This window comes from Sylvia atricapilla, chromosome 6 (genome assembly GCF_009819655.1).
Source record: "Sylvia atricapilla isolate bSylAtr1 chromosome 6, bSylAtr1.pri, whole genome shotgun sequence".
Lineage (NCBI taxonomy): Eukaryota > Metazoa > Chordata > Aves > Passeriformes > Sylviidae > Sylvia > Sylvia atricapilla.
This window is the reverse complement of record NC_089145.1, coordinates 58,395,033-58,420,553: the sequence shown is the minus strand read 5'-3', so window position 1 is coordinate 58,420,553 and position 25,521 is coordinate 58,395,033. Positions and strand designations below refer to the sequence as shown.

General features: G+C 37.7%; 1 protein-coding gene across 1 annotated transcript in view; it reads left to right on the top strand.

Moving 5' to 3' along the window:
* MIPOL1 (mirror-image polydactyly 1) overlaps positions 1-25,521 on the top strand; it is a 152,663-nt gene that overhangs the window by 81,533 nt on the left and 45,609 nt on the right. Inside the window, exon 10 of the mRNA XM_066322096.1 lies at positions 23,340-23,434. Coding sequence (XP_066178193.1) covers positions 23,340-23,434 — 95 coding nt within the window. The remainder of the gene's footprint in view (positions 1-23,339; positions 23,435-25,521) is intronic.

The following is a 25,521-nucleotide window of genomic DNA, read 5'->3' as shown; positions in this document are numbered from 1 at the left end:
GGCACAAAAAACCCGGGGTCAAAAGTACCCACAAATTTTGCATGCCTGTTTAAGATGTACAAGATTTACATTTTAGAATATTTATCATTTGTGAATTCCTAACACTTAAGGCCAAGACAAAAAGATATTTTTGTAATTTCGTTGGCCTTCTGGATATCATAGGTCATTGATTTCACCAGTTGCCACTGTATTGAGCCTAGAAATTTCTGAGGTTTTAAAACCAGCTTTCTAAAAAAATATGGTGTAAAAAATTCAAGAGGCGGAGACACCACCATTTCCCTTTGATCATTTGTTCCAGTGATTCAAGTTGCCCTTACTCAACCAGATTAAGAATTCCTTTACATACTGTATTTTCTGTCTATTTATCAAGGGACAATGAGATTTGGTAGCAACATAAAACTATCCCATCCCTGATACTTGTTCAAAATTAGCACATGTCCTCAGGGATTTTTATAATAGAATAAGAATAAGTTCTTTCACTGCATGCCTTTTTCTCTAGTGCTTGCATTATTGGTGTGGCTCTTTTCTGCGTCTTCTCTGGGTTTTTACCATCCTTTTGTTTTTAAATTTGATGCATTTTTTATACCTTTGTTTCTCAGTGTCATACATGAATTCAAGTCACCCTAATTGTTTATTGGTGATACTATTTTCTTGTGTATACACCAAAAAAAGTTGCTTTTTCCCAGTTTTTCCACAGCATTATACTGTCATCTTGTATGGAGGTCTCATGACTTTATCGGTCAGTATTTTCAGAATATAGTTGCTCTTACTTTTAAGTGTAGTCTGTGTTCACTGTTCTCAGACTGAGAGTTTTGCATTTGGTTTTATTAAAATGCCCTTGATTTGAATACCCCACCAAGTGACCCAAAAACATTGTTTCATCATCATTATTTATTATATTATGTTCATGAACATTTCTAGCTGTGTCTACCTGTTTCCAAATTATTGAAGGATATATGGAATAAGACAATGCTAGTACTGATACCTGAGCAACCTTGCTATTATTCTAGTAGTACTCAATGACAGCTGCCTCTTGGAACATGGAAGGTTTGTGAGGTTTTTAACTTTCAGTCCATTCAGAACCCACTTAGGAAATATTTCTTCATGGTGCATAGTGATTTTTTGATCAATTTATTTCATCTGACAAGTGCAAGCCTAAAACAACACTGTACAACATCCCCTTCTAATCTCATTCAGGAAGGAAATCAGATTTGTGTGGCAAGACCTATTCTACCAAAAACATGTTAACTGGGAATAATTACAGTCTTTCATTAAAATCTGTATTAATTGAATCCAGTGTTTTCACTCATATGGCCCAGCTTTAATCCCACTAGTCTTTTTTTTTTTTTTTTTTTTTTTTTTTTTTTTTTTCTCCTATTGACACATTATTAGTAACTCTTCCAGTCTGGGAATGTCCTGGCATTTTAACACTGAAACACCTGAAGAAAAAAATTTCTGAATCTGTAAATTTAAAACTTATCCATCCTTAAATTTTAATAAACTGGAAGTGCCTATTCATTCTACATCAACTGTAACTATATCATCCCAATTTCTCTGAAGACAGACCACATATAGACTGAACACTCCTATTTTTCTTTTTTTTAAATCATAATTTTATTTTATTTACTTTCTACATGAAAATGGAGCTGTACTTCTACTTGGTTGTGAGGTCACTTTTTTACAGCCACCCTTAAAGGACTCCCCAGTTTTCTATGATATTCTGCTGTCCTTTTTTCTGTCAAGTACTTTGAGCACTTAAGTATTTCTGTGCATGTAAAGATTCTGATTGCTTTTTCCCATGTGAAATTCAATCAGTTTATTATCACTTATCTCCAAGTAGCTATCAATATCCATTTCAGTGATTGATATTTCTAGTTTTATAATGAGATTGTTTAGCTCATGCTCATAAATAATATAAGGCTTTTGAAGTGTATAATATTAGTTTATAATTGTCCACTAAGGACTCACGGAATGTGTGTCCTAAACTGGCGTATGGCATAATTCATTTCCTTTCCAAAGATTATAAAAATGTGCTGAAGAAAAACTTGTTCTGTGCCCTAGTGAGCTGACCAGCAAGCCTTTCTTAAGTTATTTTAGTTAGCATATTGACCTCTACGTGTTCAAGAGCTGTGGTCCAGTGTTACTGATCATTCTAAAAGGAATAATGGCATGGTGGGGGAGGGCTGTGTTAAGGCATCCTGTTTCCATTCTGCCTCTCTTATTCTTCCTGTTAATCAGGGACTTTAACATGCCAGTTGCCCACCAGATTTCAGTAATATTGGTTATATAAAATTTATTCCCATCAATGAGAGTTTCCTCTTGCTGCTTACCCAGATTCCTAGGATCAAAGCATAAACAATTGAAGAGATTCTTTTCATTATATTCTTTGCCACGTTGGTTCAACTTGCTCGTTAGGTGCTGAATTTGAGCATGTACCTCATTTGCCTTCCAAATAATCTCCCCTTGTGTTGCTGATTTAATATCCTGGCTGCTCCAGCTAGTTTCCAACTGAGAAGATTAGCCTCCTACTTGTGTGGTGTAGTCTGTCCTGTTCATACAGTCCCTTCTTTCACTGATGTACTGTTTCACGGGTTTTTTAGTTAGGGATGACAGACAGAAAATGCTGGAAATAAACTTTCTCTACTTGTGATAACTGTGGATAGCCAGTTACATTTTAAATTTTCTCTAAATTGTTTTCAGTGCAATCGAAGCTTTCAGAAATTTCATCTAAGTTCTGCTGTGAAGGCCTTATATAGCATTTATGTTCCATCTCCCATTCACTCCTGTTGCAGCTGTGAGTGCAGGGTATTTTAGCAGATTAGTCAGAAGGGATTTATCTTGCAAGTCAGAAAATGGGTAACATACTCTCAATCCCTCTGAAAACTTTCAGTAAATTCATGCTAAGGTGCAGTCACCAAAGGACAGATACAGCCCACGACTGCTGAGCTGCTTTCAGCTCCATTAAGAATGAGGCATATTTGTTCTCTTACTGCAGTCCCATCCCATTGGCTGCAACAAAAGAAACAGGAATAAACAGGGTACAGACTCTTTCACTGGGCAGTGATGATCCATGCATGCCAAGGTATAGGTGCACTCCATGCAACAATTTGACAGATGTCTGCAAAACTATGACCACACAGTTAAAAGTGGCATCAGGAGGTGTATGTCCTGGTAGCCTTACCTCTGGTACTTCCTGATATCCCTGTACTTGACTTCATAAGTTTATTAATGTTCTGCCAAGTAAGGGGTTTGCTCACCCAGCTTTAGCTGCCACTTGTCAGGCATCCATTTGCAGCCAGTATAAAAGAAAGGGATCTATCACTGTTTATCCTTTCTTGAGACAAATGCAGATGATAGGTGAAATGATCTTTGGAAGTGCCACCTCACTTCAGGTGGCTGAAGGAAGGGGAGGTAAATGGAATCATTTCTATGTGTATAGTATTTGTGTGTAAATTATATACATAGGTCTCTGTTGAAAGGTACACTCACAGTTGTGTTCAGATGTGTGTGGCTGTATATATCCCAGTGTTAAGGTCTAGCTGTACATAATACTTTGTGTCTCTTCTACTTATAATAATTTTAAATAAATCTTAAATCAGTCCTCAGGTGTGCTAACATTGCGTCTGAATAGAGCTACTGAATTTGGATCATGTCTTAATTTGCTCTGTCACCCAAGAGAAGTTGTGTGTTCTAGATGCAGCAGTGACAGGGAGGTGACTCTGACTGGTGAACAATAGCTCCTTCCACTTCAAATGAGCCGAGAACTGCTTAAGGTGTGGGTATTGAATGGGCTTCTGTTAGAAGCTTGGTAAGGCATTGACAGTGAGAGATTGCATGGCTTCGTCCTTTATTCTTTGTAATGAAACAAAATAAAGATGTGTTCCCTGGAAATCAAAGGATAAGTTTCTTCTTGTCCTTCTTTTTGTCCTATCAGTTGCTAATGTTACCTGCTTTCATGCTTAGGGGATGAGGCTAGCCTTGAGACAGAATCCCTGGTATTTTCCTTCCATTTCTGGTTTGTAAAAATATTAATCCATTACTTACCTTCTTAACACAGTGTTCTTCATAAAACTGAATTCCTAAAATGCATGTCAGTGTAGGAAACTGCTAATCAATATTCTTGATTTAATCTTTGTTCCTTAGAAGTGGTCTAACAACTGCAAAATGAGTATCTTACAATTATACTGGATGAAAGGTTAAGAATGGTTAGTTTAAATTATTGCATTTGTGACAAACTTTGGGAAAGTTCCATTTTGTTACAATAATGATTTAGTTCAGTGCAGTAATAGTGATATAGCAAGGTATTTGTATGATCAAGTATACTTTGAATTTGTCAATCAATGTTTACTTACAGTGGGTTTTTTACTGAGTTGTGAAGTTCATTGCAGGTAGCAGCAGTTAGTTTCAATGGTTGTAGCACAAATATTTCAACCTAAATGCTATAATTACAATAACAATGATATTTATAGCTACTAGGAAGCAATTATCCCTGATCATAATTCTCCAAAATATAATATAAGGAGAGTTACAAAAGATCCTTAAAAATAATATATCTATAAAATAAAAATTTTTGACGAGAGTAGGAGAAGCAAAGAGTTTAGCTAGTAACCCTGTCAATCGAGTAGTTGCTTAGGCTTGAAAAGCCATTGTTGATTACAGACTCTGACCTAGCAACTTTCTAAGAGAGATACAAATTTTATTTTATATAAAACAGTTTGTTTCCAGAGAAACTGGCAATCAAACTGCCGTTTGGTTGATGTTAAAGACTTTTTGTGGAAGGTAATATACCACCTAGATGCTGGATAAAGTTCTCAGAAATTTTTTAGAATACCACAGTGCAGTAAATTAAAAAGAAAGCTAAGTTTTATAACATGTTGTATTTTAAATTTGTGTCACACTGTGAGGCCTCAGCAGACAGCCCAAGTATTAAATAATGCTTTTTTGACTGTAGAAGTATCATTTTCTTGAAGCCTGAAAAATTAATTAATCTTCATAGGAAAGAAGTTTATTAATTCTTGCCTACAGTAACAACTTATTAGTGACTAGACCAGAAAGAAACCCCTTGCCCCTACTCTGACAACTCGTGTTGACGTCAATGGAAGCAGCTTTGGACTCTTAAGTAATTAAGTCCAGTGAACTGCAAAGACTCCTGTGAAATAATTTTGACACTTGCAGTTCATCTTTAATTGTTTCCATTTCACAAGGTATCACTAACCCTTTGGAAGATTTTATTTGATTAAAAAAAAAATAAAAAGTCATATTGATGGCATCTTCATAGAGCAGCTGCTGATATGTCAGTAAAAGCTGGAATGCATTAGAGCTTTCTTTCCCCTCAAGAGGTAAAGCACAAGCTGGATTCCCACCTTTGAGCAATGATGGGACTTCAGGATATCTTCACAGATCATGAACTGAGACTGGAGACCAACTTCATTGAAAAACAGTAGCTTTTGGGCCTGAACTTGAGAACTCCTTAATTTTGTGAGTCCACTCTCTTGAACTGTTTCATTCTATTGAATTAGTTATTCATTTTGTTAACTCTGATGCTTCAGTTTAAATTTAGGATATGTCTTTTGTAGAAAACAGTTTAATTTTACCAGCTGCCAGAATTCTGGGCCAAAGGGCAAAGTAATATTGTTATAAATGGAACAGTGATAATTTATAGGGTTTAATATAAAAATCCAAATTTGGTCATTAAGGACTTCGTTACAGAATACAGAAAAAAGATGTCATTTGAGGAAACAAATGTTGATTTCTTAGTAGTCTTGTAGTCTCAACACTTTTCCTTGCTTCTTTTACCACTGGCAGTAGTAGTGGTGGATATCAGGATAGCAGTCCATTTCCTCCAAGGCTGTTGATCATTTAGTCACCAGAAACAGCTTCTTCTAAACAGTGTCTCTAGGATGTAGTTCCTCCCTCCAAGGGGAGTGGTCTTTTGTTAGATTATGTAAATTGAGAAACTCATTCATTACCCCTGTGTTGCTAATTCGTGCCTTAACCTGCAGAACCAGGCATTGCATGACTCTTTTCCTGCATACAGCAAACGTGAGAAGCCACTGTTCCTGCGTTTGCTTTAGTTTCTGGGGAGAATTGAATGAAAGTAGATTCAAATCAGCAGGGGATTTGTTTGTCAAATTTTGCAAATCAGGCTGCAGAAAATGGAGTTTTACAAGCCCCATTCAGCAGTCCAAGATATCAAACTCCCTTCTGTTTTCGATACAACATTCATACGACTCTTTCAATCTTAATTTTGATTGATTACTTACCAGCAGAAGTTTATACTGAAATCTCTCCTTTGTCCTCTTTATCCCTTGCTCACCTTTTCATTCTTTCCGTGTCAATTATTAACACTGTGACGTTACTTGTTGCTGCAGTAACTTTGTTTCAGTGCAGCTGTTGCCAGGTGAATTTTCTTGAGGGCTTGATTGTCACATTTACAAAGATTTTATGAGATATCAGAAAAGTTTTTATTTGGCCAGTAGTCTTCAACTTTACATTCTCGGGGAACTGGCCTGTACTGTCTCTAGATGTTTTATTTGAAAACAAAATACCAAAAGGAAAATACATTTCACGTTGGCTCATGGTTATGTAGGTAGGTTTTGTTAACAAGGCAGATACCAATAAATTGAAATATATTGGATTAAGTTCACTGGGACAGATTTGCTGCGGCCCTGATGCAGGGGACGTTCACATTCACAATGGCTCAGCAGACAGAATGTGTTCGATTCATGTGTTAATTCAGATCTCCTTGGCTCTGTTTTTCAGCTGGGAAGTGTTGCTGTAATTAGGTGGTGAGTCAAAACTGTGTGTTACCAGGCTGTGGCTGTTGCAAGACCCGGGACCAAAGTCCAGGTGCTTTCAGCTCCCTGTCACCATGCCAGTGGCCACACTGTACACGCCCTCAGGTGCTTTTCTGCTCTCAGAGTAGGGGCTGGTGGTTAATCCTGCCAGCAGAGATATACTTCCAACTGTGTCCAGTTCAGAGGCCTCAACTGGCCATTCAGCTGGAGGATTTAGGAGGCAGAGGCCCTTGCTGGGTACATGCAGTGTGAAAGTTTCCTACAGTATGTCTTGGTTGAGGTGAATGGAACAGTGTTCACCACCATTTCTGTCTGTAAGGCTTCATCTTCCTGCTTGCTTTGTGGTAGTTTCTGCCATGGAAATCCGTGCACAACACCAGCTCTGAAGAATTTCCCAATTCCATCCTGAATTATCTGTCCACGTGGGATAGAAATCTTTCTTCAGACCTCTCCATAAGGCAGAGGAGCTTTGTCGTTGCTCAGATTATCCTCATTGGCACAGTCTGAAACTGCATTGGTAGACCAAAGCAGAGTGAGACCAAACCTTTCCTCTGTCCCCAGTCCCCCTGCTAACACATTCATGGATGATAACCAAAAGGCAAAGAGCCAAATTTTGCCTTCCGGGGGAAAACCCAGTGCAAAGCTTCAAAGCACTGCAAAAGTAGAGAGAAGCAGCTGGAGAAGTAAGGAGAGGATGAAAAGCAAATGAAAAGCCATTTCTTAAAACCATTCCTTCTCCCTTCCTTTTTCCCATTTTTATCATTCTTCCAAAAGTAGAAAGCTGACAACTAGAATCAGTTTTTCTGTTTATTTCATAGTGTGCAATGGATTTGTGATTATAGATGGGAATATGTATGTTGAAGGAGCCATTATAGCATTTTCTTGCTATAATGACATTTTTTCTCTTTTGAATCTGAAGTAGGAACAGAGAAATACATCACTTTATCTCAAAATAAGAGTTTCCACTGTATGTCTCTTAAAATATAGCTACCATGAGAGTACCATGTATTTTTACTCACCTCTGTTACTGAAAAATCAGGCCAGTTAATTTTTCGATGTGTCCCTTAAAATGCTGGTAGTTCCTGTTAATTGCCCCAGTGCCTACTGATGAGCCCAGAACTGATTTTCCAGCTTCCTTACTTAAAGCTCAGAGAACAAGCTGCTTATGATGACCCAACAGAGACATAAGGGAGGTCTATGAAAGGCAGAGTATTCAACCAGCCTTAATCCCTGCTTTCAGTAAGGCAGTGTCTTTAAGTACAGACTAATTAGTGAATAGACATGGTTGTAGGTTCTTGTAGACATATCTTTTGTTGGCTTGAGATGAGCTGAGGGGCTAATAGAAATGGTTTAAAATCTCTGCTTTGCTTTTCTTTGAATGCATTTAAAAGGGTATTGAGATGAGAAAATATAAATCAAAGCAAGAGCAAAAGTAAATATAAACTATCTGACGACCTATGTTAGTATATTCCATTTAGATATTATATCCATTAAGATACTGAGACTTATGCTTGTGGCTCCCAGGCCTGGGCTTCTTAAAGAACTATTCATTTTATAACCTTTGACGTATATCACTACGAGAAAAGCATGTGGGTTTTTTTACTGTTACAGTAATGTATTATGCAAGCATTACTTTGCACTTAAATACTATGTTAAAGTCATCAGTCATAAAGCGATCAGTCAAGATAAACATAGTTCCCCATTTTAGTGCTAGGGAAACTTAATTCCAAGAGGTGAAGTGAATTTCCTTAGGATTTGATTACGTGCCTGAGCCTAGAATCTTAACTCTCTAGAGGGATGGCCCCCCTCTTTAATCATTTCTTTATTACATGTTGTATAATAAAATTTCCCAACAGGTAGGGATAGCCATCTGCACATTCCAAAGTCATTTTTGGTAAAATTGAATGCAAAGAGAATGGGAAACTGAGTGAATGATGACTGACATCTAGTCACGGTCACTTGAAAGAGAAAGCATTTCTTAATCAACAAGACATTAAAAATAAGTAAGAGGCTCAAAAAAAAAGAAAAAATTGTCGTGTTTTGGGGGTTTTTTTCTGGTTATGTTTCCCCTATTATTTGCATATTGCATGACCTTAACACAAGGCAGATAGGAAGAATTGACGTAGCAACTTACTGTTCTACTCATTTTCTAAAATTAACCATATATTCCAGTAATATTCAATAACAGTACCTTGGATATTGAAACTCATAACCTTTTTGCTGCTTTTATCACCTGTATTATCCATAGGAGATAATTACTGCAAAGCAGCTGGCTGTTGATTTTAGAGAGCATCAATTGTTCTCCTGTCCCAGCTGTTGGCTAATAAGGACAGTCAACACATCTGTTTCAACAGCTGGTAATTAACAAAAGCCTAATTGCTGCAACTCTTTTAACAACAGATCTATGAAAGAGTTTGAATGTGGAGGAATATTATTTACTCTGTTCTCGGCACTTTCTGTGACCAGTTTCTTTTTTCTTTTTCTACTTTGAACACCACTGCCTTTGTCTGACACACTGAATGGCAGGACAACACAATATGGTAATCCAGAGCTTAAGTTTTTCAGATCTCTGGTGCTGTTTCTTATTGCAACATTTCTTTGCTAAGTTGCAAGATAAAATGGATCAAAAGCATTTTGTAGAGTCTCATACAACGGGGATAATCGACTACAGTATGCTTATGCAATAGAGCTGCCAATCCAGCAGATTCCAAAAGAAAGTGATGTGTTTCCATTTGTGGTTGAGTTTAACAGCTCTGCACCCAAGAAAGTGTCATCATTCTGAGAGTGGTGGTTATTTAAGAATTTTTGTACGGCTCTTCAGACGCTTTGCAAAATTTGTTGTACAGTGCTTTTTCTTTCCTCTGATGAAACCCGCATATGTTGGTTAGTTTGGAAGTAAATGCCAGGTGGCACCTTGCACTGCAGAAATACCTCACCACGTTATCACTACAGAATTGGAGAGGGTTCTGCACAATGGTTGTCTAAATATATACATTTATAGTATCAGTCATCAAACACTAATTCAAAGATGTTTCTCTTAATTAGACTTATCCTTGTGTACAGCACACGTGTAATTGGAATACTTGTCACTAAATAGAGAGAGAATGCATGTATACAAATACAGGGAAATGTTAATCCCATTGAAGTCAACAGTGAACTTCTGTTGCCTTCAGTGGGTCAGGATTTTCCCTGCAAAACCGAATTTTCTTAAAAGCTGGAGACAAATTTGGCATTCATTGTGTTACCCATGAAAAGAAAGTATTCAAGCATTAATGGATCTATGGCTGAAGTATTGTGCAAGTCTGGCATGTATTACAGATTGTGTGAAAAGACTTGAGTCAATAAAAATTTCTAAGAAATAGCATTTAAAGTGGTATTTTGAAGTGATAAACTGATGATGAAAATTGTGATTCTTTGGTAAAAGTTAGTCAAGATCACTTGATTAAACTTGCCTTACTAACATTTCAGTTGGCAAATATTTCTGCACACTGAGTTTTTAATTGTCTGCTGGGTATGTTGAAAGGTATAAAAGAAATTCTGCTGAAGTGCTTTCCATTGACAGAATACATTGCATAATTAAAAATATTCTGGCAAGACAAGTTTAGTTCAACAGGTGTTCAAGTTGAGAAATGTCTAATAGGTGCAGTGAAAAAGTGGAATATAAACTTAGAATGAATAAAAAAGGCATTGGCTAAAATTTTAAGATAGTAATACATGTAAGTATTTACTGTCTGGGTTTATCATGAAGATTATTTTTGTACATAGCAATCTTCATTGATCAAAATTATTTCTTCAGTGTTGCACAAATAATAAGAAAGATACAAACCTTCTGTATTAGATTAGACTGTGGAAAATTGCTGGAAGATTTGACAGTTGAGAAAAATGTTTATCTCTTCAGTGGATTATGTTATTTTATTTCACAAGTTAACGATTTTTAAGAAATTGATCATGGGTAATGTATCCCTTTTCTCATTCACTTCCCTTACTCCCAAGACTACAATATCACTTTTTTTCCCAGTTGAAATATAGTGGAGTCTGAGTTGCAACAGGAATTTAGGCAACTAAGCACCAAAACATACACAGGAACTGAAAAGGATGGTTTTGCCCAATGCATAGATCTACTAGAATCTAACAGATATGACATAGAAGGTAATATGATTACCTCATAAAAAGATTTAGTAAATAGATTTTTAACAGAAAGGAGCAGAAATCTGTAGTATCTGAACATACTTTTGAGTCCTGAGTGAAGGTAACTCACCTAAATCAACAGATCTTGTCCAACAGTGATCTATCCATCACAAGCCATGGATAGAGCCATCGCTGGCTGATTTGATGGGAAAGTGCCCTCTATTGAATTTTCACATATAATATTTCCATCAGACAGATATTTCCTATAAATTTATGTTCTCACAAACACCCCTATTTGCTTTTCTTGCTTTAAGTCCTTACTCAGAGTTCTACTTGGGTAGAAAGCATTGCTGTAAGCTTGTGGAAAAAGCAAGATTCAGGGAGTTGTTCTGTTCAGAATCAACTACTCAGACTCAGCATGGCTGATCCTTTCTACACAGCTAACATTGCAACAACAGAAACTGAAACTGTTCTAAACTATCTGCTGAGGATGCTCACATCACAGGAGACATGATGGTGGCTTGTTCACAATGTCCCAAAAATTCAGTCACTCTAGTTGCACAAGTGGCTCAAAGTCATGAAGCCTACAGCCAGCCTCAAGAGAAGACATGGATCTCCTGTCTTTTCCCAAATATGCTAGGCGTGGCATAATCCAGCTGGAAAAAGAACTTAAATTGTCTTGCATACAGCAATATACAATATAGCAAAATACAGAATTGTTTGATGAGAACTTCACATATCAAATGAGGAGTACTAACAGGCGTGCCATATTCAAAGTTGTTTTGAGAATGTCTTAGTGGTTGTGCTCTGGACATGTCAATGTGGAGCATACTCAGGGATTCTTTCTTATTCCTAAATTTCCTGATGACAGATACCTTTATTCAATAATGATTCTTTTTTCTTTTCTTAGATGTAACAATTGCTTTTGAACTCCACACTTCAGTTCTGTGTTGCTTTGTGTACAAAAATATCAGACAAATTTGAGTATGTCTACCTGCATTCATTTTCCGTAAGGTGAAAACCACAAGATGAAGTAACAAACATTTACTCTCAATCTCTTGCCTCCTATTCCTTCCAAATCCTCCAAGACCAATATGGTGCAATTGGACCAATTAATATTTATAGCCCTCTGCAGACTCATGGCTTTTATTAAAGAATTTTGGTTAAATTCTGATAATGTGGTTAGACAGTGCTGCCTTCTGTGTTAGTACTGTCTGTCAGGAGATGACACTCATTCTGTCTCTTTGTGTGAAAGGTTTTAATTTGGAGAACATTATCATTTAGCATCTGTTATAAACTTTGAAGCTAAATTCTTAACTCCTTTATCCCTCAAGTTGCTGCCTTGCATGCCATTTTTTCCCCTCTTATGTGGCATGAATCATTTCAACAATCTATTTTCTTATAGAAAGAGCTTTGTGGAATATTGCAGTGTCTCAGTTGGACCATTTCTGTTGGACTGGTGTCACACTGAAATCAGAGGTGCCAAGGTCAAGTTCAACAGCAATGAAATGACATCTTCAGTGGCTGGTCAAAGCCAAGGACTTTACTGTAAGGAGTTTGCAGAGGTTGAGTGATGAAGAAAGGTTAGAGAGATTTTCATGAGGAAGAATTACTCCTGCATCCTTGAAATGGAGATGTGGGTGACACTTGTTTAACAGTTGAGTGCCTCACCAGCCTACTGGGAATGAAAGTCAGATTTATCAGCCTTAGTCAAGTTTATTAATCCCTTATTAGTTGACAAGACCAGTTATCTGTACCTAGACTAGTAACAAAAATAGGATCAGGGCATGGAGTTGCACAAAGGCATGCAACCACTCATGATTCTTTTAGAGAGCTCCCTGTCATGGCTTTAACCTGCTCTCCAGATGTTGCTTTCAAACCATACTGTGTGCTAGGGCCAATGGCCCTTTGTCAGTCTGTCTTAGCAGCCCTTTCTTTTAGGGGTGAATGGAAGAGAACTTTTTGACCACTTTTTAAAATTAGTAAAGTCATGCCAGTGGAGCTCAAGGTCAGAACATAGTTTCTGGTCTGTTCTTTTTAGCAATAGAGAGTTGGGTGCTGTGGTTAGTTTGGGGTCTGTTAGTGGAGCTTCAAAAATGTGCCAGATGGAGAGCCCTGAGAGCACAGGGTTTCTGGCTGCTGCACAGATAAAACATGTCTGGCTGTAATAGGAACTTCCTTTAGTTATTCTGCCAGTTCAGTTCCGCCCCAAACTGGATAAGACACTTTTGGGGCTGAGGGTAAAGTTGTTTTTACTGAATAGGGTCTTTGTTAGCACAAAGCTTCTGAGACAACATGACATTACCTCTTGGATCCTGTGCTGACAATTTGCTGTTTGTGGCAGATACTGACTTGTAATCATAGGTGGCCAAAGTAATTTTTGTGGACAAAGGGTTTTTCGTGGGTGCTGACATTTGAAGCTTTCTCAGAGTAACCTGCCAGTAGGACTCAGACACCACCTGGAAACTTTCTTCACCTTGCTCCAGCTCACATGGTTGTTTCCCTCTTGATTTCCCCCAAGAAGATTGGCAGTAAAGTTTCATGTAGAGTGCAGTCATCTTCATGGTATGAAGTCAGGCCTCTTAGAGTTTAGGGAAACATGTCTACTATTAAAGAAAATCAGAGAGGGTTTTTATCCTTTGTTTTAAGTTTATATTTGGCCATCTGATATGTCGTAAAGGGGTGTATCTGTTTTCCAGTCCAGTTACCTATGGAGCCATGAAGGGGATACATGGTTACACCATGCCCAAAACACTCTCCTTTATTTTACCTTCATATAAGACAAGTTTCTCTCTACTGCCAGTGTTTTTCCATTGTTTATTTGAAGTTCTGTTTTCCAAATTGATTTTTAAATGAGAAAAAAAAAAAGTATGTAATGTCACCAAGGCCAAACCTGAATTACAGAACATGAAATAATGTTTCCTTTCCACAAGTCCACAGCTTTAAATGGTATTTAATCCAAGAAGTAAAGAAATTAACTTAAATGTGTTATTTTCATGTAAGGCCATGGCTACCATGCAGAAATTGCTGTCATGAATGGGTTTTTCTTTCTTTATTAAAACAAAGTATTCTTGATAAAATTATTTTCTTAATAAAATCCCTCCTACTAAAAAGGTCAGGGTCTCTGCACGTGGCATTAATTATGTGCAAAGCCCAGTCCAGCTATGAGTATGTATTTTGGAGCTGTCGTCCTCAGAAGTTTTCAGGGGCCTTTTTCTTGTCCACTGTAGTTATATCTTACCTAAAATAAGGCTTGCAGTATCATTAGGTAGTTATCCATATGCCCAGTAGGTGTGCATGATGGTATCTCTGGGCTTTTTACCTATGTATGCAAATAAATGGAAACCATAAATGAAATCTTGACCCTGGGAAGTCAATTGCAGTCCTGTGTCAGCCCCACAAGGGCAGAATTCCAAATGAATCGTCCTCACTCTTTAAAGTATTCTTTAAAATAAAATGGTTCCATGTGTTAATCCAACACTCTTATCACATGCCTTGGATTGTCCTTTGAACAGGTAATTTTTTCTGCAATTTTCAGTATATCAGTATGCTGCTTGGCAAAAGTCTAGCATATTACAGGATAATACTGCAGATGATGAAGAAACTTGGTCTCATCATATCTAAGGTTAGATGAGCAAAATCTTAATTCTCACTGAAACATTTCACACAGATACTTACATAATGTGATAATTGATGAATTATAGAATTATAGGTTGGAAAGGACCTTAAAGGTCATCTAATTCCAATCCATCTGCTTTGAGAGGAGACACCTTTCACTAGACCAGGTTGTTCAGAGCTCCAGCCAGGCTGGTCTTGAACACTTCCAGGGATGGGCCCACTTCCCTGGGCCAATCTGCCTTTAATGTGTGCTTGTAAAAGAGCAAACTGTGTTTGTTAAATACTGCTGATACAGTGAGCTTCTTCCCAATGTGGTCTGACCACGTAGTACAAGAATAAGGCATCAAATCTCAGGCGTAATGATATTGTTTGCTTTTATTGTGGTAAAATTAACCACAAAAATACCTAATCTCAGCAAAATTGCTTTTGTATTCTTTCATTTTTTTTTTCCTCAGAGCCGTAAAAAGCTATTTGGTGATTTGTTTTTTTTTTCTGAATCGCACAATCTGTGGAGTATTTGTTGTGACCTGTTGCTGTCATTCCAGTCACAACAGGATCTCTTAGAAATGAACAACCATGCCAACAATGTTCATCTGGTATGATAATGTATTCTCATTGGGGAATTTGTTGTGATGGAGACAGAGTCTGAATGTCACATAGTGACATCTTTTACAAGTCTTCCGAAAAACTCCTGAAAAAAATATTAAATTAGGGATAATGTGAAGGCTGAGTTGAGGAAGGTGACATAAGATAGACGTGAAGCAAAACACTTCTTGAAAACAAGAATTTCATTTCAGAGTAAAAAGATTATAGGGTAAAAAATTTTAATTCCAATAGGAAAAAACATAAATATATTCTTTGTAAGGTAAATGAAGAATTATGCAGTTTAAAAAGCCACTGTTGATGCTCTCCCATCATGTATGTGATAGTCCTTATTTCAGCTCCCTGATCCAAGTTTGGCACCCTCGAACATTTTGATGCCTGAATTCTGGAGTTCAACTTCTTATCCATGATGTATCCCTGTTTGTATCTGTTTTTCACATACTTAGCCATTTAATAAAAATTTTTTTTTGTCAGTCCCGGAGAGAGAAGACATACAGTGATCGTCCCCATGGGTAATTCACGTGACTTTGGAGAGGGAAGCATTCTCTCTGGGATGGAATCCACCAGGCTGCCCAGAGTGGGTTAATGCAAGAAGATGGGACTCAGCATTAGGTTTCTGCATTCAAAACAAATAACCTAATCACATGGCTGGGGAGGAGGTTCTCTCTTCTGTCAGAAATCCTGTCTGACATTCCTCAGAAATACTTCCATCTAAACCAGTGTATCTTCACAACGCAGTGAGACAATACTTTTTATTAAAAAAAAAAAAAAAGTTTCATTACAGATACTTATTTGGACCAAGAGAAGTATTAGATTGTAGAGTAAAATATTATGATTAATTGTTTCATCCTGCTGCAAACTCATAAAGGTCATGTTTGCTGTTGAGATACCTTTCCTTTGTGCCCAAAGGGTATGTCAACCCTGGTGTGGTTGTGGCAAAGGGCTGGTGAGGGCTGCAACTTAAAGGCTATTGGAGTTCCCTCAATTTCCACCCTTACCCTGAAATTACTACACATAAATAACCCTCAGCTGGTTCTTCATTGTATTTTTTCTAGCTGTACTGATCCTCCACAGCAGTGCAGATCCATCAGGGATCAGTAATAGAGTTGCTACATTTACTCCAAGACAGGCTTAGAAAAACTATTTCTGTTAGAAAATTGTGTGTTGAGAAACAACTTGGCATGAATTTCTAATAATTTCAGTTACTACTCCAAACTTTTCCAGTTTATCCTCCAAAAGTTTTATTTGGTGAATATCAAAACCTACATTTCAAACTTCAAAAATAAAGCATTTAATTTTTACATTTTAAATTTGGGCTTATTATTGTTAATGATGTATTTCATGACGTGTTGGTATTTTCTAACAACTGCTATAGTAAGTTCTAATTTTATCTTTTAATTTGTAAAATCATCAAGGCCAGCTGATACTTAAATGCAAGTTGAAACATTTTATCCAATTTTCTAGGTCAGTGTGTCCCCTTTGGTATTGTAGTGAAACAATTTGACACTTCAGCGCTGTGATTTAAAAAAAAAAAAAAATAGTGTGTTATTAGAGTGCTAGCCATTTTCAGTCCTCTCATGGTAGCTGGAGTCTTTTTCTTGACCCTGAAAACCTCTGATCCCCTAATTAATGAGACAAGTGCTTATATTCTTTTCTAGATCAAAGCACCACCTAATTCTATTGTTGGTGGAACAGTCTGATATGTTGACACTTTGATATAGAAAATAAGATGAGCTGTTGTAATCTGCACTAAGTAGCAGCTGCTAATGTAAAAATAACAGAATGGTTAGAAGTTGGATCTCACATGTGTCACAACATGACCTGCTCTCTCAGGCAGTCTGTATTTCTCTTACTGCTGTGATGTGTAAAATGTAAAAGCATTAAAAATAGTGCAAGACTGAAATATTTCTTTGGTTATTTAATTTTTTTTTCCAGCGTTGGGTTTGTTTTTTTTTTTTTTTTTTTTTGCATGTTCATTCTAACTCAGAATGAAAGAAACCTTTATTTGCCTTCCCAATCCCCTGCTGTCCTGAGAAGACACCTGAGCTCTTCCTATTCAACTAGCCTGCTAATATCAGCAGAAACATACTTCTTCTTCACAAGGAACAGGAGCAATTCTCTATTGTCTGTTTGAGGCTGGATTCTGTTTCAGACTCCAGAAAATGTAGGACCCAGAGCAGAAAGACACCTCACTGCCATTTTCCCCCTTCTCTCCTTTGCAGCTCTACTAAATGTAAATGACTGAGGCCATAAATGGTGGAAATTAACTTGGAGACTCCTCAGATTTCTCACCCAACTTTCTTCTAATCCACAGGAATATCCTGTGTCAGTAGGAAGCGAGATGTTGGTGGTTACTGAGTGAAGAAATACTCGTGCATTAATGAGTATCTCAGTGAAGCCAAGGGAAATTGCACTCAGTAGGAAGGGTGCCCATTCTAATTGAGCCAGTTATCATTTCCATACAAATAAAGCACCAATAAGTTGTCCACAAGAAGGGTACTTATTAAGCAAGGAAGTTAGACCTTAGAAAACAGGAGATATAAAGACAAATGAATATTGCCTGAGGTTAAGCTAAATTTGCCGTTGGAAAGGAAATTGAAACAAACAATAGTGTTAACAACTGAAATGAGAACAAGGAAAGAAAATATGCCACTGGTCTGTGAATGGCTTGGAGATCGGGGTAGTTCTGGGTTAGGTCTGAAAGCATGTGATTTTAAATTTTGTTTCTCTTAGCTTTGGGGAATGAAGATGCCAGCTGTGGGGACAAGGGTTAAGAAAAGTGAATGTGTGCAAATGGAGTATGTGATAGCTTTTCAATAAATTACTGTGCTTGCACTAAGTTAATGGATAGTTTCCATCTCCAGTTCTGAAAAAGCTGGCACCTGAAATTCCAGGAATGATACTAAAGTCCTTTAATAAATCTTATGAGGCTGTGTGCAGTGTAATATGACAGGGAATTCGCAGAGACAGCATCTATAGTTAGAAGGGCAAAAAATGTAATTTTGACAACTGTAGACCGGTTAGGCTTTATTGTGGGGCTTCAGAGCAAATGTGGAAGGAAAATGTTTTTAAAGCATGGATCCATCAAGAGTGAATTGAAGTACAGTTTTCACACAAGAATGATCACGCAAGAATTCTTATTTGATACGATAACTAGTTATTTAGACAAGGAAACTTTTTTAATATAACCTGACACAAGCTTACAGGTTGTGCCATATGGAAAATTATTAATTACAGTGGGGAATGTGTATATTGTTATTTTACAAGCAGGCACAAGCTTAATGTGGGAAATCCTGCTTGCTGTTAGCTGGGTTCATCCAGCGTCTCTTGTTTGGAAGAATGGGCACATTTAGCTCATGTCTGTCTGCAAAATGTCATGTACCCATGAAGGAGATGAGGGATTAGTCAAAGGCAATAAGGAACTAGTTAGCAGGAAGGCAGCAGCAAACAGCTTTTGAAGGAAGAAATGTTAAGGTCCAGGGATTTCACTAGTGGAACTTCTCTCCAATTTCTTACCACTTGGTGCTGAACCAGTTTTCTTTAATGCTGCCATTGAAAACGTTTGGCATGAAGAGCAGCAGTGTACCAACAAAATTACTTGATGATACAGAGCTGGGAGTTGTTTTGAATACGACATGGAGATATTATTAATACAAAGCAGGTTCAAGCTGCCTTGCAAAAAGATTGGGATGGCCTCAAGTACTGGAAAAACAAAAGCAGTGGGTGGAATTCTGGTGCCAAGTGTAAGGTATTATCTTTTCAGGATGAATAAGAGTTTCCACTGTCAATTGGGTAATACCAGTGTGCAGGAGGACAGGCTGGAGGGTAACTGTGAGCAAAAAGAGTGCAAGAATGTGTCAGGTAAGAGGTTTCCACTGGCATTAGTACAGAGTGCTAAGCAGAGATGTGTTTAAATTGATCAAGGTAATGAAGAGACTGCTCAGTGAGAGGTAACAGAAAAGGTTGTGTGTTTAGCCTAGCTTGGAAAGGAAAAATGAATGCTTAGTATAAATATATATATTTAGGAATATATATGCTGTCTATAAATGCTTGAGAAAATAAATCAATTAAAAATAAAGCTATGGAATTTTATTAGTCAAGTGAATTGGATTTTTTCCCTTCTACTGGATATTGAAAAGTCCTAAAAAAGCCATCTCTCACACAAAGATGAGGTTCCAAAGAGAACCTGACAGCATAGGATGCAGTGTGTTCTTATGTCTTTCAATTTTAGACTGAAGTTGGAGGTGCTCATGTTTGTCCTAGAAGAATTAGGAAAAGATAAAAACTGGTTTTACCCTCTGTTTTTCTTTGCTTAAGTCTTGTATTTTTCCAGACTGTGTGGTAAGAAAACACCTGACATTATTCCTTTAAATGTTTTGAAGCAAAAGCAACAGCAAAAAGATCTGTACTGAGATTTTCTTTAGTTGAGATCAGCTATTTTAAGTTTGATGGGCAGCAATTAGATTTTATATTTAATTGGAAAATTTGAATTTTCACCAAATAACTGCTGAAATGCAAAATGGGAAAGTAAAGAAACAATAATTTGCAGGAAGGTGGAAGGGGGACAGAGAATCAGAAAGGATCTATCCACATTAAACCAAATATGAAAATGTAGGAATTTCTGGACAAAACAAAATCTTCAGAAAGATTTTTCACAGTATCCAAGTGATCAGAATACCCTTTCAAGGTTAAGCAGGAACTTTGCTGAGAGTGACATCTTTACCAAAAGGTGACCAAGCTCACCTCTAAAGTGACCTTTTTAGGGGAAGCCACCACCAGAGGAACCTGAGTGTAATTCTTCTTCTTGCTTCTTCTTTACCCTACCTTCCAAAACAATTTAATCAAAACAAATCAATTCCTGTGAAAAGTTCTGATTTCCACAGACAGACATTTTCCAGAGGAACAATATTTTGTTAAAAAGTTCCCAAGCAGCTTTTGTTATTACTAGAGGTGAGCTCATGCAGGATTTTTGCCATATGCACTGTGGATGGATTTCAATATATGTTTAGGAGTCTTCCAAATTCTTTATAGTAGAGCAGATGCCATTATTTTAGTTAACAATTGAACTTAATGGGCACTGTTTTGCTTTCCTTCTTCTGGTGAAGGAGAACATCTCTGCCTTGGGAGGATATTTGACTCATTTATTTGTGTTTTCCACTCTTCAGGCCTGTGAACAATGGGTCATTTTGTCACATGGCTTCATGCTGTGCACAGAGACTCTGATGATTGGATTTTTGTTGGTCTCATGAAGCTTCCTAGTATCAACTCTACTAGAAGTTACTGAGGAGGCTAACAAATGTCTATTTTTCTTCCCTTCATTTTTTGTAGCTTTTGGTTTTGTGTTGTTTTTTTGGTTTTTTTTTTTTTTTTTTTTTTTTTTTTTTTTTAATCCAAAGAACCTGATTCTGCTGTTATTTTTATTGGTACAAACCCAGATGCAGACCCAGTCAAATCAGTGCCATTTCTTCTGCTGAAAAACTGACATGAATAATAATCTTAAGACTCTGGTGCCTCTGACTCTTGTCCTGAAAGGCAAGTGGAACATTAGGTGTGTTTTTTATGATAGTTCTCCAAAGAGACTAGCCGTTAATCTCTCTGAGTAGGTGTGTCAGCTGCAAACATTTCCTTCCAGTCTACCATTTCAATCACACTTCACAGTACACTGAAAATTGGCAAGGATGTTAATTACTGGCCTCTAGAACAAACCACCTACTTCGATTCAAACGTGTTTTCCAATTTTTAAGAATGTTGTTTCACCTACAGAACAGTATAATTACAGAAAATAGCTTGGTTTGGCTAACATCTTGTGTTCTGTGAGTACTGCTTGCAAGGCAGCAGGCTGCACCAGGCAAGAGGCTCACCTGCAGAGGATTTTAACCTCTTGCTGACAGAAGTTAGGGCTTGCCAGCATCCAGCACATTGTTTTCAGTATCAGAAGCTCAAAACCACTGTCACTCAGATGTTAAACATTAACACTTTCTGCTTTTAAAGCTGAAGGAACGCCTCCCCCCATAGAGTAAGAAAGTTTTTATTCACCGGGGAACTTCCTGTTAAGATTTTATGGATGTCTCTCACAGTAGCAATTACAGCAGTGGGTCCTGTACCTGGGCAGTGCAAAACCCTGGGTGCAACATGACCCACCAAGCAGCACGGTTCAGAGACTGCCTGTGGAGCTGCATTTGTGCAATGCAGTGTTCAATAAAATTTGCCAGGAATCAGCCAAGTATCCAGGACATGATTAATCAACCAGCAGAATGAATTGCCCATAGATGACTGGGAGTTGACAGTAAACAGTAAAACACCTGCCTTGAAGACTTACAGTCTTAAGAGACAAACAGGAAACAGAAGCAAGTGGGAGCCCTGTTTTAGGAGAGAGATTTTGAGGCATACAGGCAGAGCTGTTCATGATTATGCAGTGAGTTTGGCAGACTTTGAGGCTGAACTATGTGCATTTCCCTTCATGGGTTTGTAGCTCGTATAACAGGTCTTTAATTTACCAAGAAACTTTTCCACAACACTGTCCTGAAGAGTTGGCAGAGCCCACAGTTGGCATTTCTCACACATGTGCCTCTTGGTTAAGGGCCCTACAATTTGTACAATTAATAACTTACACCATGAATTAAAAACATTGGAAAACAGCCCAATGCTCAGGCTCATGTGTCAAAGAATTGCTGTGGAAGCCTGATCTTATTTGTTGTTGCAACAATAAATCACCCTCTGATTTAAAAATAATTTATATGGTACCTTGGCCCTCAAGGCAGTCCTGCAGTGCTATTGAAACTGGACTTTTAAAATTAATGGTGATGAAGCTATAGACCCATATTAAATATGCATGAATACTTATTTCTTCCTGCCTCCTCTGTGACTGTAAGGCCTGTTGGGGCTGGCTACCTTCCTGGCTTACAAGCCACGTGCTGCAATTTCCATTATAGTCATGAGTCACACTCTTTTCAGTGTGAATCAAGGATGGGAGGGGGAGTATGTGGTGGGGTTCACAGATGGGAAATGGCAGTGACTGCTCAGGGATTCCCTCACCCCTCTATTAACCAGATCCTGGGTGAGAATGCACCCAGATTCCAGCGTGTGCTGTCAGTGCCAGTCTCTGCTGGATCATTGCCTGCCACTGCTCAGGGTCCTGGTTATCCAGCAGCTCTTCTGCTGCTAACATCAGCCAGGGACTGCCACAGTGGGAGCTGCCCTTAGCAGCCAGGGAGCCACGTGCAGAGTCATGTGTCTAGTTCATGGCCAAGGGCCTTGCTTCACTTTCTATATGTTGGGCAGCAGTTTTTCAGTATAGGAATGCATATATATGATGTGAAATACGTTTGCTGATAACCACTCGGCTGAACTGAAGAGTTCCAACCTTAGATATTCAAAAAACTTACTATATATGTGGGAGAAGCCATTCAAGACATAATTCTGCTAGGGGGAAAAAAAGCTAGAAACAATTTCCATGCTCAAAAAGGAAAGGTTATTTCAAAAGAATTAAATAGGCTGGGGTAGTTCTTGGTTTTTTCCTGATAGCTGACACAATGCTCTGTTTTAGATTCAGTATGCAAATAATGTTGATGACTGATGTTTTAGATGTTGCTAAGTGGTGCTTGCCCCAAGTCAAGGACTTTCAGTGTTTCCTGCACTGCCAGTGAGAAGGTACACAAAAAGCTGTGAGGGAGCATGGTCAGGACAACTGACCAAAGCAGCCAAAGGGACATTCTGTGTGATAGAGCATCACACCCAGTATATAAAGTGGGGGGAGTTACCAGGAAAGAGTGTGATCACAGCTCAGGGACAGCTTGGCATTAGTCAGCAGGTGGTGAACGGTTGTATTGTGCATCACTGATCGGTCTTGGGATTTATCTCCCTCTATCCCTCTCCTTTTTATTACAATTACTCATATTAGTATCACTGTTATTGTTATAATTTACTTTGTTTCAGTTATTTAATTGTTCTTATCTCAATCAGCAAGTTTGATTTTCTTTTCTTTCCTGATTCTCCTCACCGTGCCATCAGTGAGGAAGGGGAAGTGACCAAGCAGCTGCATGGTGCTTAGTTCCTAGCTGGGGTCAAAGCACAACACTGTCTTACATAACAACTCTATGTGTGCAATTATAATGGTTGAAATAATAATAAAATGTTTCAAAAAAGTATGGATATTCTGAATGAATTGGTTATCCATTGTTTGTCATTTCACAGGCAGAATTGGTAGCTTTGCAACAAGGAAAAGAAGCTGCTCTTCAACAGTGCAAAAAGCTAGAAGAAGAAATCCAAGCATTACGTGTTTATTACAGGTAAAATGATTGATTCTAATATGAATGAGTGACTCATAGGGGAAATTTTCTGTACGATGTCTGACTGAGGAAATGGCGTTATCAAATAGGTATTTCTTGGAAAAATGTGAATACATCAATGAATCAAAGCCTGCATTTCTGCTTTACTGCTCACCAACCATCTCTTTGAAATAGGAGTCCCTTTCTTGTAGCCTGAATTTTGTATTAGTTTCTTCTAAGGGAAGTGAAAAGTTGGTTGATGGTTGATTTTCACACTAAAAAGCTGTGCTATGGCAATGTGATCACTTAAAAACACGTGGACAAAAGAACCAGATTACATAAATGCTCGTTTCTTCCCTGATTGTTTGCACATACCTTAGTCAATATAGATTCAAAAGTAATAAATTCTGTAATTCTAAAAGACTGTTTTCTTCTTCAACTCCAATATATGTGTCTTTTAATTCCTTATGTTCTGTAGTAATATGTAAAATGAGAGAAATATCCATTCTCATTAATTTAGGTGGGCTGCACTGAACGTTTGCATGGATCAGTGGGTTTTAGTCCCTAAGGAAAACCTCTGTGTGGTCCACTGAAGGAGTTAGGTTGTTTTATGGAGTGATGTTGGGTTACAGCTCTCATTTCATCCTGACCTCCTGTGTGAGAGGGGATACAGAGCTGCCAGCAGGTTAAAGGCAGGAGAATTGGCATCAACACAGCAGAAAATTGTGAATCTGAAGGCTGAATGTCTGTGATGAGGGATGTGGGCTACAGAGGTAAATAATAAATATAGTGTGAATACTATACTCATTGGAAATAAAGAGGACTAGTTACACTAGTTATGGCAGAACTGTGTATGTTTTCAGTGTTTCAGCATTCAAAAATGAAAAATACTCGGGTTCTAGAGGTTTTTCAAGTTTCCCCTTCTCATTAAGTTTATTAAAACCTTGGAGGGAAGTTTCAAAAACAACTTTTGTTCATAAATCTCATAGGCATTTATTTAAAGCCTGTTAATAGTGAATAGAAACCCCAAGCAATTTGTGATTATTGCATTTAATGAATTTGGTCAGCATTTAGTGTGTGCACAAATTATGGTAAGATTTACCAAGCTAGAAAGAATTCATTATGGTGCCCTTATTGCTCATTTAAATATTTAGGGTTTGGGGTTTTTTTTAATAATTTAAAAGCTGAAATGCAATTTTTTAATTGAAATTTCAGAAATTAAGAATTTGCTTGTGTTGGTCTATGCAGATTGTAGGAGATTTTTCACTGATTTTTAAGTTATAGTTTTGGCATAGTCTATCAAGTTTGCAGTAGAATACAATGTTTAACAAGAATAGTAGGCAGCAACTTACTTGTGTAAATGCTTTAAATCCCAGAAATAGTAACAATAATGACTTGCAGGAATCAGCATTAGAAAGTACTGTGTTATTAACTTAAGGCTCTTAATTTGAGCAGTCAAAATTTCACTGTAAGTTGGCTGATGACGTTTACAAAATCTATCCATAAGGTGTGGAAATGCTCACCAAATTATCCCCTGGGGCAAGAACTATTTTGTCACTACTGATTTATACAAGTTCTAGCATCTAAAGCATAAGATTTTATCTCCTACCTACCTCAGTGTTCTAGAGGCTAATGTGTTCCCAAGTGGACCCACGGAGTGCCTGATTGAGGGGCTTCTGGCGGTCACCTTGTCCAACCTCTGCTCAAGTAAGGCCACTGAGACCTCGTTGCCCAGGGCCACATTCAGAGGATTTTGAATGTCTTTAAAATGGAGGTTCCACAACCTTCTCTATATGAAAACACTGTTTTAAGCATCTAAAGAGATGACTTGAAAGGCCAAAAGCCTCCTGGGGCTGAACCTGCAAGAGTTGTAAAAGGCAACAAGGACTCCTATAAGTGCATAGGCAGCAGCATTTGAAGTCTCAGGCCTTATCTTTTGGCTTGATTAGAAGTTAATTGCTTTTATTATGAGGATTCTTATGAACTTCTTAACATTCTGGTTACAGTTTCCTTTAAGTTACATGAACATCTGTGGCCCTTGTCATCCAACAGTGTGACAGTAGTTTAGACACATGTCAAATGAGACAGAAAAAAGAGTATGTGTCACA